Source organism: Physella acuta, unplaced genomic scaffold, assembly GCF_028476545.2.
Source record: "Physella acuta isolate Inbredline_101_S28 unplaced genomic scaffold, ASM2847654v3 ptg001856l, whole genome shotgun sequence".
Classification (NCBI taxonomy): Eukaryota; Metazoa; Mollusca; class Gastropoda; family Physidae; genus Physella; species Physella acuta.
The window spans coordinates 58,702-81,078 of NW_026733364.1; the positions used below are offsets into that span (position 1 = coordinate 58,702).

The 22,377-nt window shown below is 35.9% G+C and overlaps 1 protein-coding gene across 9 annotated transcripts in view; it reads right to left on the bottom strand.

The window, feature by feature from the left end:
* The window catches only part of LOC131930836 (chromodomain-helicase-DNA-binding protein 8), a 35,322-nt gene extending 14,198 nt beyond the window's left edge, over positions 1–21,124 (bottom strand). For 4 of the 9 annotated variants that reach the window (XM_059287473.1, XM_059287474.1, XM_059287475.1 and 1 more), the window contains exons 1-11: positions 21,014–21,124; positions 17,917–17,997; positions 17,562–17,762; positions 15,388–17,108; positions 1,949–4,108; positions 1,699–1,860; positions 1,375–1,606; positions 1,069–1,276; positions 764–959; positions 384–548; positions 115–294 (exon numbers count right to left, since the gene is read on the bottom strand). In XM_059287473.1, coding sequence (XP_059143456.1) covers positions 115–294; positions 384–548; positions 764–959; positions 1,069–1,276; positions 1,375–1,606; positions 1,699–1,860; positions 1,949–4,108; positions 15,388–17,108; positions 17,562–17,745 — 5,208 coding nt within the window. In that variant the 5' untranslated portion in view covers positions 17,746–17,762; positions 17,917–17,997; positions 21,014–21,124. Of the gene's footprint in view, positions 1–114; positions 295–383; positions 549–763; positions 960–1,068; positions 1,277–1,374; positions 1,607–1,698; positions 1,861–1,948; positions 4,109–5,049; positions 5,190–7,115; positions 7,390–9,728; positions 9,846–15,387; positions 17,109–17,561; positions 17,763–17,916; positions 17,998–21,013 lie in introns of those variants that run through there. The other 5 variants (XM_059287478.1, XM_059287479.1, XM_059287480.1 and 2 more) reach the window with 5 other exon arrangements.
* Between the last annotated feature and the right edge of the window lie 1,253 nt (positions 21,125–22,377).

Genomic DNA, 22,377 nt, shown 5'->3' on the forward strand with positions numbered 1-22,377 from the left:
TTGAGGAAAAAGCCATAAAACAAAAACCCATAAACCTAATGCTCTGTTCTTATAAGAAAATGATGTATTATTGACTATTTCCCTATGCGAATCTAAAGCATTTAAACTGATTACCTTAGCAAATGTTGATCCCTTTCCTTCTGACTCAATCTGGATAACTTTGGTTCTTCTCTGAAGGATTTGATCAATGTCTTCTTCACAAAAAGTATCACCGGTATTGTCATCCTCCATTAAGGCTCCATAAGCTCCCTTTTTTAGAAGATCTTCAATCTCTTTTTTGGTCATCTGAGTTGACTGGAAATAAACATTGAACAATTAAAAATAAAATTTAACAACTCAAAAAACTTAATGCAGTCACATAACAAAAATGGGTTATCTCTTACGGGATTTACAGCTTTATCTCCTCCCATTGACTGCAACACAGCTTTGTCAAGTCCTAACTTTAGTGAAGCCTTGTCAAACATTTCTCTTTCATAAGAATTTCTTGTAATTAGACGATAAACCTTGACAGCTTTGCTCTGTCCAATACGATGACATCGAGCTTGAGCCTGTGATAGAGAAGCATATTTTTTTTTTTTAAAAACGTATATTTTTCATATGTTCAGAAACCTCAAACTTGAGGCTTTACATTTTAAAAATACAATGCTGTTAATGTAGACAACCTGACTACTTATTTCACTAACGTAAATTTATTAGTATTAATTTTTTTTGTGTCTAAAATCTGGGGCTAATTATTTCTACTACTGTAGGAAAGTGTAAGAACCTGCAGGTCATTTTGTGGATTCCAATCTGAGTCATAGATGACAACAGTGTCAGCTGCAGTCAAATTAATGCCCAAGCCACCAGCCCTTGTACAAAGTAGAAAAGCAAAACGATCTGAGTCTGGTTTAGAGAACCGGTCAATAGCTTCTTGTCTCACTGTGCCTCGGATTCTGCCATCTAGACGCTCATATAAGTATCTGCATCAAACAAAGATATACAATATTTGGGTGGAGTTCTTTTCTTATATCTATACTGATAAACATACATTTTACCCTGTCTAATTTAAGTGAAAAAAAAAATAATTACTTTTTCTGCATGAGGTAATCTTCAATGATGTCTAAAACACGAATCATCTGTGAAAAGATGAGCACTTTGTGACCTGAACTTTTTAGACGAGGCAAGAGCTTGTCCATCAGAACCATTTTACCACTCGACTGAACCATAGCATTAAGCATAATATCTGGATCATCAATATTTTTTTCTCTAGCTTCTTCCAGGATTTTATCCTCAGCACCTACACAGAAAATTTTTTAACTATTAGATGCATAACTGTTTAAAATTAAAAGAAAGATGCATAAGTTCATTAATTTCATTTTATTGAAAATAAATTACCGTTAATAAGATATGGGTGGTTGCAACATTTCCTTAACTCCATCATTGTATTCATCAGACTAGGAACACTTGAAGCTCCTTTAGCCAAGAATTGGAAGTTGCGCTCTAAAATAGCTCTATAATATTTTTTCTGAATGTTGGTCAATTCAACTTCAATGATAGTTTCTTCTTTGGGTGCCAAGTTTTTTTCTACGTCTTCTTTCAGTCTACGAAGCATCATTGGCTTCAAAATCTGAACAGCAAGAATAAAAGTGTGAATAGATGTTAACTAGCTATACATAAAAAAGGTTATAGACTATTACAACAAGCAAAAAAGTTACATACTTCTTTTAGTGATTCAACCTGCTCCTCAGTTTTGAGGTCTCCAAATTCCTTGACAAAGCTCTCAGCGCTATTGAATTTGTTGGGGCTCAAGAAATTAAGTAAACTGTATAGCTCTTCTGTGTTATTTTGTAAAGGGGTACCAGTCAGGAGTACTCTATGCTCCTAATGAAAAAAAAAAACAGACATGTATTTTTGGCAATGTTCTTAACTTGTAAAATCAAAATTTAGTGTAGTAATTAAAATAACATACCAGATCAAAAAGTCTTAATCCTTCAAGCAGCCTGCAGTTTTTATTCTTCAATCTGTGAGCTTCATCAATAACAGCACAGCGCCATTCAATGTCAACAAGCAGGTTAAAGTCAGTCAGGATAATCTCAAAAGTTGTAATCAGGGCTTCAAATCTGTAAATATCTGGTATACGCTGACCATTTTCATCCTTGTAGAAAAGTTCATATTCTTTTATCATGTTGCGGCTTATTGATGTTCCATGAAAAACAACGACATTCATATCAGTCCATGTCTCAAACTCACGCTGCCAATTTCCCACGGTTGACAATGGAACAATGACCAAGAATGGACCTTTTATCCCATATTTATAAATCTCATTGAGGAATGTTATGCTCTGAATAGTTTTACCCAGCCCCATCTCATCTGCTAATATACAGTTCTGACCATGGTAGTAGCAAAAGGTCAGCCAGTTGACACCCTCCAACTGATACTCTCTAAGTGTGTTGGAATTTTTATACACTGGAGTTTCCTCAAGCTGCCTCCACTGGCCAGGCCTTGGGCGAGCAAAGACCTTTCTCTGGTCCTCAGGTGGAGGTTCTCTAAATCTCATGAACATCTCAACCTTTGAAGGGTCTACATCTTGAGCAAGCTCCCATGTTGCCTCTTCATAAGCAAGAGCTCTCCATTTGACAAGATAATGTTTAGTTTCTTCATCTGTATCAGGATCCTTTGAAACAATCATATCTAACACACGGTCAACTTCAACATAATCTGGATTGAATAATTCATCATCATCTTCTTCAAAATAACTTTGAGCTTTCTTCATTCTATATCGCTTGATCTTAGATAACACACGACGGTCCCCTCGTTCCAGTTCACTAAGGGTCCTCCACTCACAATGAAGGTAAGAATAGTTTTTATACTTTACATAGAACTCCTCCACCTCTTCTTCCTTTTTCTCTGAATTTTCTTCTTTCTTCTCTGCTGTTTCTTCTTCAGTGTCCCCATCGGTTTTAACTTTATCTATATCATTGTCCGACCGGCGGATCCGCTCACCCAATATTTTATCAACAACCAGAGTATCCTCCTCTGTATTTCTCTTCATTGTCACTGGTGCATCTCCCCCTCCATCCTCATCATTCTTGTCTTCATCTGACAAGTTAAGGTCAATGTCATCAACATATTTTGTTCTTTTTGTATTCCTAGATGACCTGCGCTTTTCAACATTTGGGTCAATGTCCAAAGATGTGTCACCCTCGCCTAAATTCATTTCAACATCAGATCCAGAATTATTTCTCTTCCTTTTCTTGCTCTTCAGCAAGAGTGTTGCTGGGGGCTTTTTCTTTTTGGGAGTTTTTAGTTTCAATGTTTTAGGAGCCCTAGGCTTTTTTGTTTTAGGGGTCTTTTGCTTTTCTACTAGACCATCAGGGGGCTCATCTTCATTTATAGATGTAGATACTACGGCATTCTCTGTTGTAACAGAACCAACAGAAATATTGCTTGCGTCCATGGTAGAGTCAAGCCCAAGAATAGAAGTATCACTGGTTATTATAGTAGATTCTCCATCAATTGCTGGCTGTAAAGTATCATCAAGGTTTTCTTCTTTACCTTTTTTCTTTCTGATTCGAGGTGTTCTTGGCTTAGGTTCTTTTGGTGGTTTGGGCTCTTTTGGTTCCTTGGGAACTCGTGGTTTTCTAGCTTTGGGTTCTTTGGGAGGTTTAGGCTCTTTAGGAGGTTTAGGCTCCTTTGGTGGTTTAGGTTCCCGAGGTTTCCTTTTTTTCTTTTCTTTTGTGGGACTCTCTATATCTCCTTCTACACCAGGTTCAGATGATTTATCTGATTTTGACTTCCTAATTCTTTTCCTCTTTGGTTTTTCACCTTGACCCTCTTGGGCCTCAGCAATTTCTGTAATAGTTGTGGGCATGGAATCAGAAGACACAACCATATGACCACCTGACATGTGAGATCTAGATATTTCCTGGTCCTGGGTAGAAGACAGTTCTTGCTCTGTCAGCTGATCAAGTAATGGAATATGAAACCCATCTGGGCTCATCTGAAGGCTGTCTGGGAAGGATGGCCCAGAATCTATTGTCAAAGAGTCTGCCGGCTGAATGGTCACCAGTGTAGCCTTGGAGATTGGCTTCTGCTGGCTGGTGTCCATCTGGCTAGTTGAACTTGGGCTCTGAAAAAAAGAATGCTTTGTTTGGTAATTCTAAGTTCATCTAAAACCAAAACAAATGAGTCATAAAATAACTAGATGGGAAATCTTTGCAAGAAAAATGTGGGTCAACAAATAATTATAACTAATAAACTTTGACTACACTTCTATGCTCAAGCAGTATAAACATTTGGAGCAGCTTTATGTTACAGGCAAGTCTGTAAGAAGGGTGGGTCCTGGGGGCTGGAAAGGTAACTAATACTTTAATTTTATTTAGTGAATGTATACTAAAAAAAAAAAGAAGATTCTTAACTTGGAACATGTTCTATTTACATACAAAAAGTTAAAATTCTGTTAAAGAAGCTGTACTTTATACTACCAAAGGTTTAATGTAGTTCAATTCTATTGCTGCTAAAAGTGTAAACATTTTACTTGATTAACTACACATACAACACAAAAGTAAAACTGAAACAGATGTATAATAGTAGGCTTTATTCCCCATGTAAAAATGGGAGGAAAAAATCAATAGATGGTGTTTAATCATACTATTGATCAAAATATCCCTCCAACAAACATGGGCTGATTTTTGTGTTATTAGTGCTGTTACTGATACAGAAGCTTTGCAAGTTTATTTTCAAAAACCTGGATCATTAGAATTCATTCTAATTCAAAATCTGCTAGTTTATAAACACCTGAGTAAGTATAGGAACTAAAGAACAAGTTAAAACAGAATTTTAAAAATTATTCTGCGCTGTTTTTTATACAACTCACCAACAGAAAAAAGGACCAGTTACTAATACAAAAAAAAAAGTTTACACTTTTACTTAATAAAACACTAATCCAACTTGGCTTCATATAGCAAAACATTACTTAAGATCTACATTTTAATGTGTGCAATGATTTTCCTTTAAAGGCAGGCAGTCTAAATTACAGTTATGCTGAGTGAAACGTATAATATTACTTACCATATACCTGAAGGTTTCCAACATGATTAACATTTAGAGCTACCACCAATTAAAGGTTATAACAAAGGCAGAGTCTTTTGCAATACTAAATCTCACTACACACAGCTTGATTAAATAAACATTAGGGCCCAGTAAAAAAAAAAAAAAGTATTTCGGTATTCAGCACTTGATAAGAGAAAACTACACCACTGTAACAGATGTCAAGACTGTGATATCATAAATGCGTGTAGACCTCCAAGCTCCACATAAAACACTTGTCTTATTGACAGTTGTTGGGTTGTCCCACTAACACAGTCATTCAAATCTAAACATCTGAAGGGCCCACACCACCCAGCCAACACACATGTTCACCAAGACACAACTATCAATGCAGCACTGAGTTGCCTTCAAACAAAGGCACCTAAATGTTGATAAATGCCCCAGATAAAAATAAAAGACCTCGTCATCGCGTGCCACTGTCAGACATGCCTGAGCGAGGTATCCCCCCCTCCCCACACCCACCAATATTAAGCCCCACTATGGTTTGGTAGTTCAACTTTTAAACAAGTTAACCCCAACCCCACCCCCACCACGACAAAGAATTTGAAGAGGGGTGTGTATACGTTCACAATATTTAACCTGACTACAGCTCAGGACTGTAGGCTTAATGTTTGCTGATTTATTTTTACCAATAAGCTAATACAAGCCTGTAGAATCTACATAGATCGAGAATTTATCTCTACAAAAATTATAGCTGACCACAAGGAGAGCTTTCTAAAAATAGCTTATTGATGGCATAAAAAATCAGGTGCCTACGCGAACACAAACCCTAAACGTAAAACCTAGCGAGATGACATTTTGACCGGTTTTATCCAGACCCAGTTTCAAGTAACATTAATTCTGAAAACTATTCAAGGGGGAAAAAGAAAAGGCGGGGTGAAGTTTTGACCGGCCTGTGTATTGGAAAGTATCGCCAACCACTGGATGCGGGCCATCAATAACAGAGTAACTATCTTATCGGGACAAAATAGAAGAAACTCCATCTGATCGGATTTATTAACCCCAGGTCATTCCTTGAACATGGTGATAAGTAAAAAAGAAAAAGAAACCGGCTATTTGTACAAAGATATTACTGCATTTATAACCAGTGCCAGTGAGCGTGGCAAAGCCTAATGTTGCCTATATTTTCTAATTCGTCATAACCAAATCAATAACGGCATAGGCATACTTCAATTGATTGTTGAAATAAAGTATCATATGCCATCAACACGAGAATCGTAGAGCTTGACTAATCGATCAGGTCTATTTTAAGTACAGCTAGCTAAGTCGTCGTCATTAGATCGTTGTACAAGTGCAAAACAATAATAGTCCAGGGGAAGGGGTGGAGGGAGAGCCTAGGAGAAAACACATCAAATCACGCCTGTGTAGATTTTTAGAACAAGAATTCAGACCAAGTTACGTCAGACAAGTACAACAGTTAGTCTAGTAACAACCGAAAAATCAATACCATTGATAGTTATTAGCAGTGAATAATATTAATATACCTGTGTTGCCTGGGGCAGTTGAATGCTGCTGTGGATTTGTTTGGAATTATGATTTATATGCGTCAATCAATGTTTTGAGAGTTGTGAGGCTTGGGTATAGCCATGTAAAATGTACAGTACAGAAATATTAAGATCAAAATAATGTAAGGTTTACGGGTGGGAAAGCATGCTGCTACTATATTAAACTAACGCTTTGATACATCGTGTAAACACACAGGTACCACGTGAATATGTGATACCCTCCACATTCAGCGCCTATCGTTTGGTCTACTGAAACAAAACCTAACACAATTTCCCTAACAAACATCTATTATCATGACGTACAGCATATCAGCCCCACCAGAACCACGTGCTCAGTGGTGTGAATGTTGAACACAAACATCAAACCTCACAATTAATGAGATGTGTACAACTTAATATACCACGATAAACGTAGGTTATATTATCCTATTCAAACTCGAGCAATCAAAAATAAAAACCAAGTGATACCTTATTTCAGGGTTAGAGGTCATAAAAAATGGTTAAGAAACTAAGAATACTGACCTGAAATATGACCATATTCATGCTAGTAGTCCAATATCTGTATTACGAATCCATACGCGTTCAGTCCAATGTATTTAATAGGAATCCAGACACAAGTCTACACAATTGTTTGATTACACTCGCACGGCTTTTTATTATGAACATACCACTCCAAGAAATAACCCAGTTGGCGTGTCAAGCCTTCAATAACTTCAATACATTGAACATAGTTGCAGGAATTGTCAGAACATGTCTATAATACTAAAACATGTCTGCAAGCTAAAGTTAGATAAAGAGATAAAAAAAAAATCCGGATTCAACTAATAGCACACCTGAATATTGTGATGACAGGTGAAAGAGAGGTAAAGGTAATAGTGTTATATAAGTGAGTAGAAGCAGTAAAATAGGGGAGTAGCGAGACAAAGAAGACGCTTGTCCTTAACAGCTGACAAAGTTAATAGTTATGATGGGGTCAGGGTGGTAGGGAGAGAGCACATGCCATTTTTGAAACGGAACAATAAACATGAAAGCGAGCTAGAAGCGCACTGGCAGGAAATTTTTTTCTCTCTCTCTAAGTATTGATTAGTTTTTGTATGCGCTATACAACTATTCCATTATGTAGAGTTGCCGGCGCTCGGAGAATCCAACAAAACCAAGACAGAGGGGAGGAGGGATTGTAAAAATAAAACTTGCGGTGGGGGTGCGACAGAATAAGTCGAGGGTTTATGAACTAGCACAGGGTCGGCGTGTACTCGCTATTGTGAGCGTTCACGTTGGCTGTGGAAGTGATTGCGGGCCGACTGCAAAACTTATTTATAAGCCGCGATTAAAATAACCGTGTTTACATTAGATACACAAGTGTGTGAATGTAGGACAGTCTGCTCAAGCAGCTTTCAGATGCGCATGCGCAATATTTTTTTTTTGGGAAAAAAAATATGATAAAGGGTAAACGTTTAGTAGCCTAACTATTTTCTACCAAATAAAAATCCGACAAGGACAAACATTTCCTGGACATGAAACCGTCTCAAACACCACGAACCATCACCCTTCCTTGGTGAAAACTTTTATAAAACAACAATGTGAATTAAGTCACGCCGCACAGGTATCTGATCACTATTCACGTTTGGTTGTATTAAGCAGGTGAATAACACTTTGACCTAACACAAGGCGTGTTACCTGTAACAACACGTTTAACCTACCAATATCCTCACGCTAGAAATGTTATCTTTACCCTCTTCCCCCCTCCCCCAATATTTAAATCTTTCAGTGCTGTGTTCACAAGAAAACCTACAGCGGCTAAAGGGCGCAGTGCTGAATTACACTAAGCCTAATGGAGAGAAAAAAAATCGCATAACTTACTATTGGTTTGTCTTAACGAACATTTTCACACACAGAACATTGATAGCAGAAGAGGAAAATTTCACCAACAAGACTAGATGATCCATTAACTTCTAAACAAGTCAATCAAATGTAAAGACAAGTTTAAAAAGAACATGGCTTCCTACAAGACGATCATTTTTATGGGCGGGTAACGGACGAAGGGGTGGGGGATAAAAAACGATCGACAAGGTGAAGAGAAAAAGGACAGCGGCTGGAATAAAATCTAAACTCATCAGTAACTTTATCGATTATTTTTTCCTTCTGTACATTGATGCCGCCGCCAACACTTCCCCCCCACTCTCCATCCACCATATACAGACTGGCACTTCTCTCAATTTAATCATAATTTTTATTGCCATTGCTTGTACATGATTCATGACAACTCACTGCTGGCATAGCTTTATAAAAACGGCCAGGGGAAGCTTTGGCCGCAGCGTGCGTGCACCAAGCTGACAGATACACGCAACTACTTCTCTTCTATCCGTATCCCACAGTAACGCATCTCTCTTCAATACATTTTATTGCTATTGTAACTGTCCGAGTTACAGTTTTAGAAAAGGAATATAATTACACGTCCGGTGACTCATCTAGTTTTTTTTTTCCTTCATGTTTTAAAAAGTGATCATTAGTTGTACAAACGTACCTTTTTTTTATTTAAAACTATGATAAAACTTCACAAGCCTTAAGAGAGGGGGAGAAAGAGAGAGAGAGAGAGAGAGAGAGAGAGAGAGAGAGAGAGACTTAAAAATACAAATTGCGAATGAAGGATTCAAATAGTCACTGTTGACAAGTTGAGAGATTTATGGATACATTAACATTAGTGCAAGAAGGCATGGCTTAAAGTAAATGGAGGCATAACAGCGCGTTTTGAAGTAAAATATATTTAGAACGAGTGGTAAATGGCTTGGTAACATTTAATTCAGACATGCAACCGTTGTAATTAAGGTCAATTCACAATAAAAGAACAGAAGATGTTTTAAATTTTACTTTGATAGTTGATTATTTATGAAATGTTAAAGATGTATCTTATGGAGGAAGAAAAGAGACAGCTGAAGAATTCTGATGTTAAAGTGAAGCACGCTATCGAATGAAACATACGGCCTTTGTGTCTTGAGCCGTCATAATCGACAAGAAAGGTGTGACAATAGGAGTTCATGGCCAGAGTAAAATAAGGCCTCTACCCGAGAGGGAAAAAAAGCGAGAACAGTTTTTTTTTTATATATAGAAAGACACAAAGAGAAAAACAACGCTTACCAAAGCCCGCATACTGTGTTGAAAAATGACTGGCCTGGCAGGCGAGAAGGCCCACAGGTGATCTAAAAACTACTAATATCTACATGTATCGCGTGTGTTTCTAGTGCTATCGATGTGCTGTATTTACAAAAACCCCACTCCAGCCCATGACGTTGTGGACAGGTAAAATAGAAAAAAAAGGGGAGGGGTGGATACAAGGGAAGCACGCTGTGACAAAGAATGAAGTAGTAAACCACCCAGCCGCACGGGGGAAACCTATCCTTTCATGTGTGTCAAACACAACCAACAAGCATTTGATGTGCGAATGTGGAAATGTGATTAATCATAAAGCCACGCAACTACGCTAGTTTCCTTATCCAGACCCTTACCAAACAAACAACCTCTTTCAGTAAATAATTACGTTGGTACACACAACGGTAGGTGGGTAGGTGTGAGATAAGTCGATGACTCATGACGCATAATAAAATAAAATTTACATTTTACACCCACCAAATAAAAAATTAATAAATCACACTACATTACTGGACCTATCTACAAAGTAAAAAAAACAACAAAAACTAAACGTTAACAAAGTATACTGCGAAGCTACATAAAAAATTTCACCATCGATAATACACAAAGCCAACGCTAAGCATTAAGCATACACATCAAATTTAAAAACACAAGGCAAAACAATTTTTTTCCCAACAGGAAATCAGTCGACAAAAGTGGTAGCACGAGAAAAAAATCCAACGGAACTGCCTGTTTGTGAGGATGGTTTTAAATGTTTTATTCTACATCTGATGCTGGGTAGGATGGTAATAAGGGAGGAGGGGTCGTAATGGTTAAAGCAACATTACGCAGGGTTGGGGTGGAGGCGGGGTTCATTCAGAATTTCTTGAACGCACCTGTCTTTTTTTTTTTATATCCAGTTTTATTTTTATGCGCGCAGCCCCTCCTTGGCCACCTCAAACAGTAGGAACAAAGAGTATACTGCCTCTACACTAGTGAGCATACTACACGCGCGCGCCAACTCCTCGCCTGCACGCGACGTTGTACTACTGCATTAAAACAAAACATTTACATGATTTTCCCCGAGTCTTTCATGTGCATGAACTGTAATAATGCTATTCGAAATTTCAGTTCTAGGTGGCGTTCTAATTAAAATGCATGCTCGTGGCTGACATTACAAATGAAAGCTTTGACTGTCAGTTTTGTTTTTGTTAAAAAACAGACTGATAGTATTTAAGAGAAGAACTAGATCTATATATGATGAATTCATTTTATTAGTATCCAATTCATTGTTTTTACACCGATGTTATGTTCAGGAATTTACTACCGACAAATACCGTTTCTTACCTTTAGAATAAATTGTGGGAATGCATAGAAATACAAAACGCATTTGATTAAAATGTTAATGATCATGCCGTGACAGAAGTGTAAGGCAAACTTATTTTTTTAAACCAAGTATTAGATTATTTCCCACAAAAATTGTCAATGTACCGGATAAATACTTATTACACTTAGAATGTGAATTTTGATCATTTTCAATAAAAAAAATACTTTGGCATGCTTTTTATTGAATTAGCGGTGTAATTTTGAAAATTTTTAAACACGATTCTAGTAAACAGTTGTTCCTATATACTATATAAAATAAGTAGAAATAAAAATAAACAAAACAAATAAAACACGAGCAGTTGTAGAAAGTCTACTTCCGTGAAATAATGTATCTATTTCTGTAAAGATCCACGGGGAATAATTAGGAATTGTGCTTTATACAAATTCCGAAAAAGAGTTATAGCCCCTGATTTCAAAATATGAATTACAGTTGACACAGTGTGATTTGTAATTTTCTCCTTTTGAGTAGCTGTACACTTTTTTAAAACTATTAAATTAAAACTTAAAAAATTCATCAATTTCATATTTAAAAATTTTCACAATTCATTTTTTTAAATATAGGTAATTCGAAAATAAAATGTCACTTTGAGGCCACACAATTTACTTTTTTTAAGTCCTACTGAAACTATGAATATTTGGGTTTATGTAAAATTAATATTAACTTAAATTGTTTGGATAAACAAGGCCCTTGAAATAGATAAGTTTTTTGTGTGTAAGAATTAAAATGTTATTGGAAGTCAATACTCTTGTGCACACTTTCAGTAATTATCACAAAGTCTTACCTTTATAACAATATGATGGCAACAAAATTATTTTGGCTTTTTTTTTAAATATTGTTTAGAGTTTAGTAACCAAAACATTAACGAAAATATATTAAATTTGCATACAAGTGATGCAAAAAAATACAACCATAATCAAGTTTTTATGACATTTAATTATTTAAAACACTAAGAATTTTTTTGTAAAATTATATTGTAGTTCAAACTGAAGCCATAAAAATTGATTCTATTAAATTGATATTTCAAGGTTAAAATTTGCACTAAACACTAAAGAGGGGAAGTCTGATTTCTCATTAAATATTTTTTAAAACAGAATCTTAGTATTGAACTTCACCAAAATGCAATATCTGTATTATGCAAAATACATCTTACAGTAATGAATTTTAGCATACCAGCCATAAAAATATGTCAAATGCAGTAAACCATTTATTATAAAAAATAAAAAATGTGTAATGAAACTATGAGCCAACAACCTTTCATAACTAATGTGAAAAGTGTGGGTTTTAAAATAAGGGGATCTCCCATAAATGGCACACTCCTAAGGAAGGGATGGTTTCAGAAAGGGACAAGACTTGCTTTTGCTTTTTAAAAAGTAATGTCAACCAGTCAGAATAAATGTATGTGCTGAACACTATGGAGGAGAAAATTAAATGAAATTGTAAGGTTATCGAATAAGTAGTAAATGCTATGGGGATGACGCGGCATCCAAAAGTTCCGATCCCAGGCGGGAGTCTGTAGGATATGTTGTCCTTGAGATCACCCAGCTCTGATGGGTACCTGACTCAAGTTAGGGAAATAAAGGTGGCAGGAAATAGTGCTGACCACACTATCCCACAGTATGCCGAAGTCATTGAAACAGATGAACTCTACTTCATCTGCACCTTGTATCTTTCTCACAAAGAGGAAAAAAATGAAAATCTATGAATGCTATCAGACTCACAGGCTCTAGTACCCTGGTGGTTAAAAGTAACATTCATAAGAACAAACTACATGTAGAGAAAAGTACTAGTTGAAGGCTCAACAATAAACATTTTTACTTTAGAGCCTGAGTAAATCTACACACCCCATACTTGATTGGTAAATGTATTGCCATTGTTAAGTACAGCAGACATTATTTGACCTTATGATCGGCCACATAGTTGATAATCAGTCATTACCTGAGAATGTTATCAAGAAATGGGTACAGAAAGAAATTAACCAAGGTAAAACTCAAGCTCATCTTAACAGATTTAAAGAACATAAATATATATTGCTTCACCCACCCAACCTTTACTGAAAGAAAGAGTGAATATTTTTATTGTGGAAAAAACAACTATTTTTTTTTGGAATGAAATATAATCACAAGAAAGAAGTCAATCAGTATACTAATGAGAAAGAAAATTACAGATGGCAGGAGGATGCAAGACAATGGATATCAATATAACAGAAACATATTACTGTAATCAAATAAGCCCTCATCCCCCGACCCCGCAATATCCACCAGCGATAAAATCACATGTTTATTTTAAACACAGCAGCTTCTAGTTATGTTGAAAAAAAGATAAATTTACAGAATAAAGACAGTGAGTATAATGAGAGCTGCTCTATTATACTTATAGCTATAAATTGGTGGTTTAATATTGGTGTAATGAACACAGTTAACAGGCAGATATATGACAAGAAATTAAATTATTTCTCTTTTGAATGTTACTTGATTTATTGATAGCTATCAAGTACTTAGTATTATTGTTATGTGATGTTTAGTGGACAAATACAAAGGGCCAAGAATAGTCTTCCATTGTCATCTTCACAACTGCTACACATCAGATGCCCATTATCAGTATTTTGTTTGCTGTGGACACCACTTCTTGGAATAGGCAGAGGACAAGTGGAAAAAATGTTAAAGAACACAGCAACACATCAACTACAATGCATCAGCCAGAAAATGTCAACAGAAAAACAACATAACAGCACATCAACAGGAACATGTCAACAAAAAAGTACTTAGTCTAGAACACAGTAGAACCTAACCAACAATGCAGAAATGGAAAACTTTGAATGGTCATGCTAGGCAGATTGTATAAACCTTACTCATGGTCACATATAAGACTAAAGGAAGGGTTATCACTGTGGCCAAAACCCCACAGTAATCTAGTAAGCTGCAACATGGATGGGTAGAGAACAGTGAGCAGATGCCCCTCTCTTGCAGGTGGCACCAAGTTGAAGAAGGAGCTAATCGACCTATAATGATCTTGATAGGAGAAAGAGATGCAAGGGGGGATGCTAACACAAAGATAAGTAATGTATCACCACACTTAAGAAGATGTGCTCTAACATATTTGCAAATGAGAAGAGAGTTCTATGAATTTCAATGAAAACATAAATATTTCTCATAAAAAAAAATCATGGAAAACCCATAAGAATTAAATAGTAAATATCACAACAGATCTATTTATAATCTATAAATATAAAAGTGGATAGAGTAATACAGAATTTTAAAAAGTTTTAAAAAATCAGTGTAGCTCTTCTTATTCAATTCAATTTAAAATGCTCATAACTAGAGAACTAATCATTATTTACTAGTCAAACTTTTTTACAAGGATTATGGTGAATGAATTTTCCATAACTATTTGGATAAAATATTTGAATCAACGTAGGCGGCTGTGCAGTTTTGAAATGATGTATAAAATATTTTTAAAATCTGGTAAATGTTATTAAAATAAACATGACTGTTTGGTTTTTGACTTACTTTAAGATTGGGTGTATTTGATGTATAGTATTTTTACACACAAAATGAAAACTATCACGGCTGAACCAGGCCATGTGAAAAAAATAGTTTAATTTAAAATTGTATCGTTAAAGTTTTGAGTATAAATAACTGAGCTTTTTAATGAAGTGGGTTTTTCAGAATACCTATCATGGAGTTCCTGTCCATCTGATCAATGTTTGTCTTACTAAAGTGAAACTTCTAGTTATAACTTAGGCTTGATTAAAATACATTTAAAAGTAGCCTAACCTCAAAAAAATCCCTCAGGACTAGCAACTATTATAACATTGATTATAAAAGTTTTAAATTTCTTAATTATTTTCAGGCTGAAATTTTTTTTATGTATTGAGGGAAAAATCTAAAAAAACAACACTTTTATTTACATGTCAACAATAATGGCCAAAGCCAAACTGTCAAAGCATTTAACTCTAACTTCAAAGTACATATAAAAAAATTATGAGAACAAGTTTTAGAAAGTTTTTGACCATGTGTATGCAATTAAAAAATAAGTATATTTAATTACTGGCTGCACTAAAAACCAATAACTTTTTGATTAATTTCCAATTTATAGCTAATCTTTTTTTTCAAATATTAAAAAAAAAATTCAGAAATATTTTTCAAAAAGAAATAGGCCCAAGTTTTACCCCTTATTTTAGAAAGGTATTTCTGAAAATATTTTCAGAAACTTAAATTAAAATCACAAAACAATTTAGCCCAGTAACAGTATAAATAATAATTATTAAAAAATTATAAATACCTGAAACGGTTGAACTTTCTGAGGTGATGGTACGGACATGGATCCTGACATCTGCATGCCCCCCAGACCTGGCCCTCTAATGTAAACCTGTTGCTGCTGTTGCTGCATTACTGACTGTCCATTTAAATGTGGTTGCATATGTGATGTTGCTGCTCTCAGAGGTCTCACTTGTCCCATTTGCTGAGCTTGATTCATCATATGACCTTGTTGTGGCATATGCATTTTTCCCCCTGGTAGATGAGGCTGTTGCATTTGCTGGTGGTGTTGTTGGGGCTGCAAATGCATTTGGTGTTGTGGGCGAATGATTCTTAATCGCTCTTGAATGTCAAGCATCTGCTGAGATACTTGTTGGTTCTGAGGCATATTCATTAGCTGCTGTAACTGTTGCTCTAATCTTTGAGCTTCCATTGCTGCTTGCCCTGGAGGCATTAAACCCTGGTTTGGACTAATTGGCCCAACAGGGTAGTTTCCCATACTGCTGGGATTTTGCATAGTCAATTGTCCTTGCATGTTTAAATGACTTTGGTTAGAATTACAGCCACTTCCAGCTTGAACATTTCCCCCTGTTACCATAGAAACAGTGGAGCAAACAGTAGTTGTTGGGAAATTGGTAGTACTATATATAGGTCCCTGCTGCTGCTGACATTGCATGTTCGATACTCCTGGAGGTGAGGTGGAGTTTTGCTGCATCAGCTGCTGATAGGGGTTTGACCCAGCCATATTAGGTGAGACCAGCTGTTCTAGCTGCTGGAGGCTAGACTGTCCATAAGTTCCCTGAGAGTTGTTGCTATGGTTAGGTGTCATTGACTGAGGTGGAGGGGTTGGTCGTGGGGACGGTGTGGTACTACTTGGTCTGGCCTGAGACATAGTTGGGTAGGGTGGGCCGTACGCTGTGGTAGATGTCTGAGTTGTGTAATGAGGCATGGCACCAGGGCCATCAGGTCTAGTTTGCTGGCTGCCGGTATATTGTGGGTAGTGTGGTCCCATATTTCCTGAGTTTATTTGGTTTGGTCCATGCGAAGACATCATATCCCCTGGATATTGTGAAGTGTTTGGACCAGGCATTCCTTGGTTCATTTGTGAGTTGTAACCACCTTGTAACATAGAGTTATGTTGAGAAGGTGTTGGTACCTGATGAGAATAATTAGGATGTGTACCTCGAACTGACATTGAACCTATCATATTCATAGATGCAGGTGGACTAGCCATACCCCCCTGCATAGGATTTGAGGAGCACATATACGGAGATGTAGGAGCTGCCATTTTACTTGCCGGGTTATACTGATTTATTTGTGACATTTGTTGTGGGTGATATCCTTGATTCATGTAGGGTGACATTTGACCCTGAGGACCACCTGGCGATAAATATTGAGATTGGGGGTGTTGTTGACTCTGCTGGTTTGGACTAGTTTGAGTCTGATTCCATCCTGAGGAAGATGACATCATAGGAGACATTTGAGATATAGGCTGCTGCTGAGAGTGTCCGTGGGGTCCCATGTTGTAACCAGGGTATCCACCCTGTTGATTCATTATGTTTGGGCTAAATGGTCCTTGTTGACCCCCTGCTCCCATCATCATCCCTTGACTGTGATTTATCTTTGACATTGGATTGGGGTACTGGCCATACTGATCACTATACTGCTGATGGCCCATCATACTTTGCTGCATTCCATAACCAGAAACATCCTGTCCCATACTTGTTTGATAAGTACCCGCCATACCTTTAAAAAAAAAGTAAAGAAATTGTCAATACAGCATAATCACATAAAACTGAAATTACTATAAGCCTACTTATTATAATCTTTAAAAATCTTATTCTCTCAGCACTGAATGATCAGTTCCACCAGTCAAAGAGATTATTGTGTTTGTACACAAACATCAACGGTCATAAGGCAATTTAAAATATTTTTATTTGATCAGTATGTATTTTGAACAGAACTTTTCGTAGAGATAAAAAGAGTGTCGTCAATCTTTAATTTTGACATTTACCTGAAACAAACTTTCAAAAAGCTAGTTTACTGTTTTTACACAATAGTTCATAGAATGTTATTAACTTGACTATTTACAATGAGTTATAGCTTTTATATATCCTTAAAGCTCTTACTTTTTTTTTGTAAAAATACTCAAAACCTCTTTAAAAAATCTATTATATAAAGCAAACCAAGTAGACCTACCTTGCTGTGTTTGTCCCCCCTGCTGCATATGTTGTAGTGATAACATTCCTGAGTTTGGTCCTCCCATTATACTTCCATCACCCATTCCAGGAGGTGGCCCCAGATCGCTTGGACCTGTTCCAGCTAGCTCATCGAGAAAATTTGTTTCTCCATCGAAGAGCCCGAGCATTGGCTCTTCTGCCATTTTAGGCCTTGTGTTTTCTGAAACAACCATCAATTATCAATGAAAAATGTACAGTAAATTCTAAAAATCTTCTAGCATTTTATCAGAGTACAAGATAATTATCAATGTAAAAATGTCAGTTGGATCGGCAATTTAAGTCATAATTCTTTTACATAATATTATTATTTTTACCTTTAAAAACCACAGAAGGCCTGCAAATACTAGCTCTGCATCATCAGAGAGTATTTATGTCAGTAGGTACCTATAAAGTACCTAAAAGACAAAAAGAAAACTATTATAATGTGTTGAAAAATAAACTTCATAAGGAATGCACAAATAAAATGTGTTATTTTAAAAAATAAAAAAAATGAAGTGTTTAGGTCGAAAGTAAAAAATTCCCAAAACAAATTTATTGTTAAAACACGTCTACAAATAAAATTTTGTCCTGATATTTTTAGACACAAAACTTTTAAAATTACCTTATTGAAATTATTTATATGTCTATCCCACTCATGTATATATAGTAATCAAATTAATGTATTGTTGGCTTTTTGAAAACAATGTGTTCAATTACAAAGTTTCTGAATAAGACTGTTGCTAATATCTATATTATTAAACAACTGATAGCTACAATTCTAAATCATCTTTAAAGCTATTTACATCGGTACATTTTTTCAGCGTAAAACGTAAACCCAAAACAAATCATGAAAAGTTTAAATTACGGCAAAGTAAATCTAAAACTGTATTTTAACTAGAAAGTTGGGAGGACATATTATATTGAGAAAGAGCTCATTACAAATGGTACCACAACATGCGAGTGCCAAGATATACAAGATTTTAGAGATACAAGCTGTCGAGCGAGATAAAGTTTGCTTTGACATACATGCAAAATTTGAGATACAAGTAGCTGGAAAAGTTGGTTTAACAATTTGTGGAAAAGAAACACCTGTAAAGTTGAAATTGATTGTGAATCTGAGCCATTTAATGACACTTAACGCATTTCTGAAACATTCTAAAGGGGTCATCCATAAATGACGACACGCTTTTTTTTGGACGATTTTTACCTCCCTCCCCTCTGTCGCAAAAAGCCAGACCCCCCCCCCTAAAATGACGTCACACCTCAACCTACAACCCCCCTTAAAATTGCAGTTGAATTTTTTTAAAACGATATTTTTCTAAAATCTTGTCTAAACTATTACAATTTATTACAAATTATCTAAAACGCGAAATAACGTCTAAAATTCGTTTTCTTACATTGCTTTTTTTATAATGCAAAAATGTGACGTTGCAACATCTGAAACCCCCACCCCCTCATCACACATCGTCACAAAATTACGGACCCCCCCCTCCCCCATACGAGTGTGACGTCATTTATGGATGACCCCAAAAGGAAGGAAAAACAAACCTCATTAGACAGGTGTATTTTAACAGCCTGCTTCGTAAAGTAAGGAAAGCGTGACAAAATTAAGCGAGACTAACTAAACATTTAAGTAGTAGCATTTAGGTTCAATTTCCATCGTTTAGAGATTAAGTGGAAACAGCATCTTTTGTAAGCCCAAGTCAGCTTAATTCCAAGGTAATTATACTTCATAAAACCTGTTTATTTCTTTGCCTTACACTTTAGTATGTTATTAAACAATATTTGTCATGTGTAAATACACTTATCTGATGTAACAAGGAAAATTGAGGTGGCATTTTGGGGTCTGAAACAGATTAATGGCATTTCAATTCTTTTGAATAGAGAAAATTGCTTTGACATACGAGCAATGTTACAGAACAAATTAAACTTGTAACTCGAGGTACCACTGTTATTCCTTATCACTAATTAGTCACAAAAATAATTCAATGTTTGTTGATCTGTACTGTATGAACTAATTTAACACTGGGTTGTTTTTGTATTAATTTTTATAAACCTTCAGTTCACCATGCTAAGGTTGATATATGTGTTACATGTATAAGATAACTGATAACATTCATATATACATTTTTAATGTAGGGATTATGTTATCTATCATATTTCTGCCAAGTGTTTAACAGAAAAGTTCCCAAAAATAAATCAATTATTGATACTGATAACCTATCTCTATATTTGTTCATCCAGCTGGTGTTGTATACATTGTTTTTTAAGTCCTGGTTTAAAACAGGGCTTTGTTAACTCTGAGAGTGAGTTGAATAAACATTAGGAAGTGACTACTCAGAAGAAGCTTCTGCCTTCCAGCCTCTCCAAGGACCTAGGCTGGCTGGCAGAGGATGCAAAACGCTTTAGTTCTGTGCATGCACTTAAATAGCTGCACAATGGGCCAAAATTATTCTGCAAGAACTATCTGTACAGTGTAGTTGAGCGTTGGCATTTTTTTCATGATTCATGTCGGGTGTACTGTTCAATAACGGCTGGCAGTTAACTAAATGTAAATCTGACATGCTAATGACTAATGTGAATGATAACCCTAATTCAAGTTCTACCATCCATTGCCCTAACCCTAATTTAAAATTTTTAACCTTTACCGATAACCCTAACTACTAAGCCTGATATTACAATACTAGATTCTACTAACTAACAAGCTAACAGAAAACCTGTTTTGAGAAGTCTATTGCTGCATTGATGGGCATCTATAAGTTCTTGTACTTTAAAAATTTTAATTTTAACTAGACTAGGCAAATAGTCAAATAGAATAGTTGAAATAGGCTTTGGGTCTCTAAACTAATCGGTTAGTTTTAGCCCACAATAAATAGGCCCCTATGCCTAATTATTTCATATACAAAAGAAAGAGCTCTTCACTAACTCTACATACTCTATAGATCTAGTCTATAATCAAAAGTGTTGGGAGAAATATTTTTTTAAATAATTAGGTAGATCTAGAATCTAGATCTAGATATTTTGAGACTATGAGACTTTGGTGCTGAGTAGCTCAGTCAGTAGTAGTCAGTACACTAGCTAATACTACCCCACTTGTTATGTCATTTTTATAAACACGTGTATTAATGTGCGTATTACAAAGAGTGTAAACACTGCACAAATCAACAGCTACAACAAAACATGCGTGATAATATTCGATATATTGTTTTTCTATATATTTGGGGCTATAGATTTACCATACGAACAAAGGCAATGTTGCCTTTGAACGCCATTTCTATTCAAGTTTTGAAGATTTTTTTCTTTAGGCAGAGTCCAATCAGGGGTAAAAATTTGGCTCATCGCGGTCATTAAGTGCATACTTCTAAACAAGCTAATACAGAAAATAAAATATCGGTTTAGAAACGTAGAACATTCTTTAATTTTGACATTTACCTGAAAATTCCAACAACCAAATACGAAAATTAAATACGATGATTTTGTAGAGTAGAGCCACTCAACATCTTTCATTTATGAATTCAACGCGTCCCCAAAGAAGGGGAGCTGCGATTGGTTAATCTAATTTTAGTAACAAACTAGTTTTCTCGAAAATTAAGACATAAAAATAACTTGTAATCAACGAATAATGATAAAACCTTGTGTAAATAAAAATCTACATCGATTTAAAGTTAAAAATTAAATATACAACAGACCGTAGGTCTTTTTTGTACATTTTTTATGACATAGATCCTACAGAATGATCCATCCAATCAGAAATACTGACATATCGGATAAAAGGCAGACATTTTACTGACCTGAACTTGGTTTTAACCAATCAAAAAGTGTGAATTTATCTAAGGCCCGGATGGTGTTTCTAAAATTAGATTCGGAGGCGTCGCTTCGGTGACAAGGGGTCTTCCAAAACTTCAAAAAGTTTTGTTCTTATACTAAAGAGAATCTATGTTATGACCGCATAACCGTTATGACAATTAGATCTATTAATAGATTGAGTAATGTGCAATTTTTAAAAAAATTGGCTAATTTTGAAAAAATCACTGTTACCCAAATAAAAAAAAAAGAATTGCTTTAAAATAAAATTCACAAAACATCATATAAGATCAGATCTAGTTACAGTTTTTAGACGTTATTAAGTTAGCCGCGAGCGCTATAGCAATGGTTCTTCTGGGTTCGATTGAACCCCAGGGGTTCGGTGAGTCAGTCTTAGGGGTTCAGCGGAGGTCAAGACACACCCAACTCATGATTCGCGATCGGATTTTGTCTGTGTAATGTGGACTATAGAACTAGCGGCAGCGGCAGATGAGAATTCATATTCGACAACGCGACACAGTAATAAAGTGCGCCAGAGCGAGATATCAAGTATCGATATAGATCTAGGGATATTTCTAAATCGTGGAACAGTATACGTCACAAATCGTGTCAACGCCACATATACAGGCGCTTGTTGATCAGAGTTTCTTCCAGGCATCTCTACCGCCCCCCCCCCCCCCCCCCGAACGAAATGAAATTTATATAATTAATAATTTATATAGGAAATATATACTTTTAACAGTGTCCGCCCCCCCCCCCCCCCGAAGAAAGTTTACCGCCCCCCGATGATTTCAAGTGCCCCCCCGGAGAAAAAAGTCTGGAAGAAACACTGTTGTTGATCGTTTGGGCTATATACTTCTATAGTATATGCCTTCGTCCTGTAACGGATATAATTTTCATTTCTATATCTTGGCCCATGAAGTCGTGGCCAATGAAGTCGACGTGTGACTGTCATGATGGTATTGCCATTTGTCAAGTGTCGGACGAATGTG